The sequence below is a fragment of the Eriocheir sinensis genome, chromosome 30 (assembly GCF_024679095.1).
Source record: "Eriocheir sinensis breed Jianghai 21 chromosome 30, ASM2467909v1, whole genome shotgun sequence".
NCBI classification, from domain to species: domain Eukaryota; kingdom Metazoa; phylum Arthropoda; class Malacostraca; order Decapoda; family Varunidae; genus Eriocheir; species Eriocheir sinensis.
In genome coordinates, this window is record NC_066538.1 from 10,939,751 (window position 1) to 10,947,250 (window position 7,500).

Below are 7,500 nucleotides of genomic sequence, written 5' to 3' on the forward strand. Positions count from 1 at the left end.
TGTGTTCCTCCTCCTGGGTGTGAGTGTGAGGCATCAGCCGTACCTCATTCGGGAAAGGTACTTGCTGGTGATAACGAATTTATCGCGTGATCATCCTTCTCAGCTTCTCTCCAGACGCCAGGCATTTGAAATCATTGCTAGCTGTCGGCCTCTTGGTCAGATTTTTCCACCCGTCTCGATCTTCATATATCCTTTGCTCTATTATTTCATGCAATGTTCTTATGGGCACAACCTAACCATATCTTTCTTGCTCTTTCAGGTGGTCTCCTTCCTCTAAGTTGCCATTCAATGTACCTTCGAGGGCACCTGTCTTCTTCTATCCGTTTTTCATTTCCAAACCACCTCAAGTTGTTTCTTTCGAAAGACAAGTTGTTTCTTTCGAAAGACAGATTTGATTGACAATGACTGGATCTTTTCCTAGGTAATCCATTACGGTTTACTTATATGTCTGTCCCTCCTGGTGACTCCCTCTATGATTCTTAATAATTTCTTTTCTGCAGATTCCATTTCTGTAGATTTCTTTTTACTATAAATTCTATTTTTTTGCAATGTTTTACGTCTCTGAGCAATGCAGTATAATTAATATCATTATAATAGTGTATGTAAGAGTATTACATTGAATCGGAACATCTCTTATCTTTCTGTCAAGGTTATAATCGGTTAGGATTCATGTTACATTACTTGATTCTCACTGTTGTTACACTTTCATGTCTGTTTTCCTGGGTGAACAACACTCCCAGATAATTGAATTATATATATATATATATATATATATATATATATATATATATATATATATATATATATATATATATATATATATATATATATATATATATATATATATATATATATATATATATATATATATATATATATATATATATATATATATATATATATATATATATATATATCTATATATATCTATATATATATATATATATATATATATATATATATATATATATATATATATATATATATATATATATATATATATTACACTCCCCTGTTCCTATAGACATTCATACCTTCAGTTTCTGAGACATCTATTCGCAACCCTTTCCTCCCCGTTATTTCTTGCCATCTGCCAGTAACTATCTGTAGTTTATTTCTTTATTGTTATAATAATTACATCATTTGCATAGGTCATTGTTATTTCTTGATCCTTCTTTGAGGAAATTTCTCTCATATTATTGCCCATGAATATAATAAACAGTAAGATTAATAAAACTCCTTGTTTTACTTCCTTTTTCACATTAAACCATTTTCCTTCAATATCTGGCCTTAATTCTGCTCATATTTTTCACATACAAACTCTCATCACTTATAAATTTTGGTGGTATGTTCTAGTACTTGTATTCTATAACTTTCCAATGTTTTACTCTGTCTATTCTATCGAATACTTTTCCAAACCTGTGAATTACACACACACACACACACACACACACACACACACACACACACACACACACACTCTCTCTCTCTCTCTCTCTCTCTCTCTCTCTCTCTCTCTCTCTCTCTCTCACACACACACACCACACACACACACACACACACACACAAAAAAAAAAAAAAAAAAAAAACATTGTTTTCTACTCTGCCTGTCCGCCGTTCGTCTGTCTGTCTGTCTGTCTGTTTGTATGGGTCTCTCTCTCTCTCTCTCTCTATATATATATATATATATATATATATATATATATATATATATATATATATATATATATATATATATATATATATATATATATATATATATATATATATATATATATATATATATATATATATATATATATATATATATATATATATATATCATACTATAAAAAAAAACATAACATATAATTGTTGATCAATTGACAAAAAACAATATGAACCCCCACATGGTAACGAAAAAGAAAAAAAAAATCAGATGAAAAAGCTCTATAACAAAGACACTAAAGGCTTGCGTTAAGAAATACTACCCATTACTCAAATAAAAAAAAAATCTAAAAACTGAAGCGTACTTAAAGCTTTCTTGAGGGGAGGATAATGCAGCAAGGCGAGCGAGGCAGGCTGGAGCAGGTCGCCAATCAAGTAGCAGTAGGCAGTGGTAGCAGAGCGCGTGATCATTTTTTTTTTTTTACTATACAGGCAGGTGAAGGGCTGCAGGAAGAGTTCTATGGTACTGGGGGTTCAGTGGGGGTTCTGCGGCGGAGGAGGAGGAGGTAAGAGTGTAGTAAGGGAGTAAACCTGAGAGCTCACTCGTCCATTATCCAAGTCCTTTCCGCCTGTGATGGACATTCGCGCTTTGGCCTTCATTGCGTCAGACAGACTCAGCTGAAACGAGGTAAAAAGATAACATGTGATTTTTTTTACATCAACAGACACAGCCCAAGGGCACATACAAGACTGCAGCACATGAATGCCCGTAACACGCTGTTCCCAAAAATCGACAGAGGAGGATGCACAATAAATAAATGCATAAATAAGTAAAAATAGATAAATAAATAAATAATTTTTTTGTTTTGTTTTGTGAAGCATTAAGTTGTGATGTCGGTGAAAATCCAACAGTCTGTGTGTGAAGTTCAATTGAAATGTTGAAGAAAAACAATATTATGATTTTGGGTTTGTTAGTTTGCTTGGTGATGGTGGAGGAGCAGTTGTGTGTGTAGGGTCTAACTGAAAGGGAAGAAATAGAAAGAGAGATGATGTTAGCTGATAGTGTTTGTATCCTATATGGCGATGTTTGGGTAGGCACCGTTGTATGGGGCAGTCTCATCTAAAAAAAAAATGAACGGAATTAGTTGAATTGATGGTATTTCTGTTTAATGTAGTGGTTCTGGTGCATTAACAAGTACGATCGCGTTTGTTAAAAACTAGGTGGGACTAGATGCTGTGTCGTAGGTAGTGAAAGGTTCAGCTGAAACGAAGGAAAGGGTTATTGGCGTTGGTATTGATGTTCTAAGTGGTGTTAGTGTTGGTACGGAAGTTTGTGACAGGTTCAGCTGAAACCTTTAACACTTTCGTACACCATACAATGCACACACTATCACTCTCGCCGGATGAATTTCACAGAAATAAAGAAAACATTTGCATTCAAAGCTTAGTAAATCAGAAAAAAAATATAATGTTTCTTTCATTTTCATATATTGAAGTTTGAGTAATGGGCCTACAATTGCCTAGCTGGCATATATATATATATATATATATATATATATATATATATATATATATATATATATATATATATATATATATATATATATATATATATATATATATATATATATATTTCATCTTTCATAAAAATTGGTGTTACGTTAGCCATTTTCAAATCCGAAGGGACGATGCCTTGTCGCAAGACATATTCAATGAGAATGTGAAAGAGGAGAGTATTATGCTTTCTATTTCTTTAAGTAGTATAGGATATACATTGTCTGGTGCTGGGGCTTTATTTGTTTTAAGGGACTGGATGCTTAAGGACCTCATCAGTAGTAATTTCAAGGCTAGGCAAGGTATAAATGGGATTTATGTTAATACTATCATCGTCGCTGGTGTTGGTGGTAGTGGCGGTGAGACTCCCAGTATTTAATACCGAAGAAAAATAATTGTTTAACAAACTCGAAATGCGTTGTCTTTTAATCCCTAATTCACCATCGCTGTCATTTAGAGGTAGTCCCACTTCTAATCCCATTTTTGTTGTTTATAAATCTGAAGAAAGAATTTAAATTATTGTTACAGTTGGAGGTGTTTTCTTCATATCTACGCTTTGCCTAAATCACTAGTCTTTTAATTGGGCACCTGACTTTTGCTGAAGTCTAATATTTTCAGGCGTGTTTTGTGCTCTCTCTTCCCTGTAAAACACATTTATTTCCTCAATAGGTCGTTTGGTTTCGCTGTTAAACGAATGTGAGCGTTTATTAGTTTTACGTCGCTTCTCGCATAAGGGGACAGATGTATTCTGATGTGTGAATAACTTATTTTTAAAGTTTAGCCACACTTTTTCTACGTTGGAATAATATTATATGCATTTCTGTTAGTTTTTCTCGCATTTCTACGAAATTTTCATTTTTGGAACTGGGCACCATTATTATATCTTCAGTCGTTTTTGTGTTAGCTCTAACGTCAACGCGTACTAATTTATTAATCGTAAGAATCGAAATGTTCTCCAACCTTAAAATTACCGACTAGATTATCTTGGGTTACTTTAACAATGTCCATTGTGCTATTCTGTCAAGTTGGTTTAGTAACCATTTGACATAGTTGATTGTCACATAAAATTTCAAGCATTCTGTGACTCGCTTTCTAACCCTGCGAGTATGAGGGCTATTTGAGTTTCCTACTCCATGCGAGTCGCTGTTAATAAGTGACTGCCGTGAAGCGCAATACATTTTAATATCATCATCGAGTAACTTACCCGGGGGCTTGTAGTTTTGTTCTCTATTTACAACACAGAAAACAACTCAAGGGCAACAAAAAGAAAGTGTAGAAAAAAAAGGCCGCGAACCGTTGCTCCCATGAAGCAAAATAAAGAGAGGCCAAAAGAGAGGTCAATATCGGATGGAGAGATGTCTTGAGACACTCTTGAAAGATATCAAGTCATACTAGGCAGGAGGAAACACATAGAACGGAAAGCTATTTCAGAGTTTACCAGTGAAGGGATGAAAGAATGAAGATGCTGGTTAACTTTTGAATATGGGGTTTGGACAATGTAGGGATGGCCTACAGTAGAAAGTTGAGAGCAGCGGGGCCGTTGGAGGGGGGGGGGGCAAGTTCAAAAGAGCAGTCAGCATGAAAATATTGATAGAATATAGAAAGAGAGGCAGCATGGCGGCGGAATTTAAGAGGTAAAAGATTGTCAGTACATTCTCAGAAATGACGGGTATATAAAGGGTTTATTTGCAATGTGAGGTGATAATGTTATACATCTGCCCATTTTCTACCCTAGCCTTCTGAGCAAGGGAATAATTGAGCGCAATATATCTTTTTTATCACCCAGAAGGGTAGAGAGACGGTGTATTTGTTCACAATAAGAAAAAAATATTATGATCCAAATTGCAATTAAAGGAAAAACTTTGCTCTATTTGATTATTCGGGGTATTTTTCTGAGTATAAAATAACTTTAAAAACGATAACACAGTCTATGTTGATGTTATCGAATGAAAATGAACATTATTACTCAGCTGATATCTGGCAATGATTCACACTAGAGTTGGCACTTTTCATGTATACATTTAAATAGAAATATAGGCTACACTATCACAGCAATATCTCAATACGTGGTATAATACGATGATATCTTGTGATAGTAAAAGTTTATCTCATATTGTCTTGCAAGTTGACAATGGCTTCTTTTAGAGGAGAAGGGGGAGGAGGAGGAGGAGACAGACCGTCATTTGAATGGCAACCCTCGCGGGACGCGCGGCTCGCCAGAGTCATGCAGTGACAGTTGGAACTTGGACTATTGGCCAGTTGTGGGGTGGACGTGAGCGGACGCTGCCTGTCTGTCTCTGTCTCACTCTCTCTCACACTCACTCTCTATCACACTCACACTTACACTCTCTGACACTCACACTCACACTCTCACTTTCACTTTCACTCACACTCTCACACTCACACTCACACTCACACTCTCTCTCACTAAGACCCGTCTCCCTTAATAATAATAATTATTATAATAATATTTTTATTTCGCCGAGCGGCATATAAAAAAAAAAAAAAAAAAAAAAAACAGGACAAGAAAACGAACGGAACGGAACGGAGGGGGGTGGATGTAGGGTTACTAGGGAGGGGGAGGGGGTAGGGGTACTAGGGAGAGAAGAGGGGGTAGGGGTACTAGGGAGGGGGTTTGGGAAGGGGTACCAGGGAGGGGAGGGGGAGGCAGGAATGAGGCGTGAGAACTGTTATCAAAAGGGTAAATGTGTATTTGGGGTACGGGTTGTAAAAGGGTAGATGTGCAGCTCTTGAAAGGGTAGATTTTTATGGGTTGTAAAATGGGTAGCGCTATTTCATCACTAAAAATATCCTTTTTCTACTCCTCTGTTACCCTTTTCTTCTGAGAGTGTAAGAGAAGGGGAGCTGATGAGAGGAAGAGCCTTAGACTCCACTCTGTCCAAAAGAACTGTGTGTGTGGAGCCCACCCACACGTGAGATGAATACCCCATACGAGGGCGGACAAGACCCTCATTATATGGAAAGCATCTGTGCGGGGGCGAAGAACTGACGGAGACGATTCAGAACGTCCAACTTCGAGGAACCTGATTTAGTAAGAGAGAAGATGTAAAGTTTCCACTTGAGATTTTGTGCTAAAGGTAGGCCGAGGACGTTTGCTGTAGAAGAAGGTGGCAGCTGAGTGTTGTCAAAGAATAAAGAATATATAGGTGTTCCGAAGACGGTGTCGAGTTAATAGGAGGAGAAACTGAATTTTTGAGGCACTGCAGGGTACAAGGTTCCTCCTACCCGAACCGGAAATAAGAGCAAGGTCTGAGGTTAAGCGTTCTGCAGCCTCCCGTCTGAAGTCTTGTAATTTCTGTTGTAAGGTTCTTTGTTGAAATTAGTTGAATAATGCAGAGTAGAGTCGTCAGTGTATGAGTGGATAGGACAGTTTGTTATGGAGAGAAGATGGCTGATGAATAACAGTAAGAGATTGGGTAATAGGACAGATCCCCGTGGGATATCACTATTGATAGGTTTAGGGGAAGAACCAAAGCAGAGATAGAACCCCCGGAAACTGGAGATAAAGGAACAGAGAGAAGGACATAATCTGTAGGAGGGTAGTTTAGAAAGCAAAGATTTATGCCATAAAAAGCTTCCGATATGTCTTGCGCAACTGAGAAAGTTTCACCGAAACTGCTAAGAGAGGATGACCAGGAGTCAGTTAAGAGAGCAACAAGATCGCCAGTAGAACGCCCCTTGCGGAACCCATACTGGCGTTCAGATATGGGTGGATAGGTGCTTATGAATCTTCGGGTTAAGGATCGATTCAAAAGTTTAGAAAGACAGGAAAGTAAAGCTATAGGGCGGTAGTTTGAAGGACTGGAACGGTAACTCTTCTTAGGTACAGGCAAGGTCTAAATAAATGGGAAGTCAACTCAGGCGCAGATTAGGTGACGTCAGGTGGTCAGTGGGAGGAGCCTCCTCTCTCTCTCTCTCTCTCTCTCTCTCTCTCTCCACAAGTATAAAGAAACCTGAGCTAGCTGGCAACCCCCTTAGTTCCTCTCTCTCGCTCGCTCTGGTAAATTCTCTCTCTCTCTCTCTCTCTCTCTCTCTCTCTCTCTCTCTCTCTCTCTCTCTCTCTCTCTCTCTCTCTCTCTCTCTCTCTCTCTCTCTCTCTGTGTGTGTGTGTGTGTGTGTGTGTGTGTGTGTGTGTGTGTGTGTGTGTGTAATAATAAAGGTAAAAGGAAGAGGAATCATTAACAATATTTTGCATATGTGTACTACTACTTTGTAGTTTCATATATTATGCATGTAGCATCTTAGCCACAGATTAATATAACCTTTATTACATACCGG

General features: G+C 37.6%; 1 protein-coding gene across 1 annotated transcript in view; it reads right to left on the reverse strand.

The window, feature by feature from the left end:
- LOC127005570 (glutamate receptor 4-like) overlaps window positions 1–7,500 on the reverse strand; it is a 453,194-nt gene that overhangs the window by 22,355 nt on the left and 423,339 nt on the right. Inside the window, exon 12 of the mRNA XM_050874508.1 lies at window positions 2,251–2,325. Coding sequence (XP_050730465.1) covers window positions 2,251–2,325 — 75 coding nt within the window. The remainder of the gene's footprint in view (window positions 1–2,250; window positions 2,326–7,500) is intronic.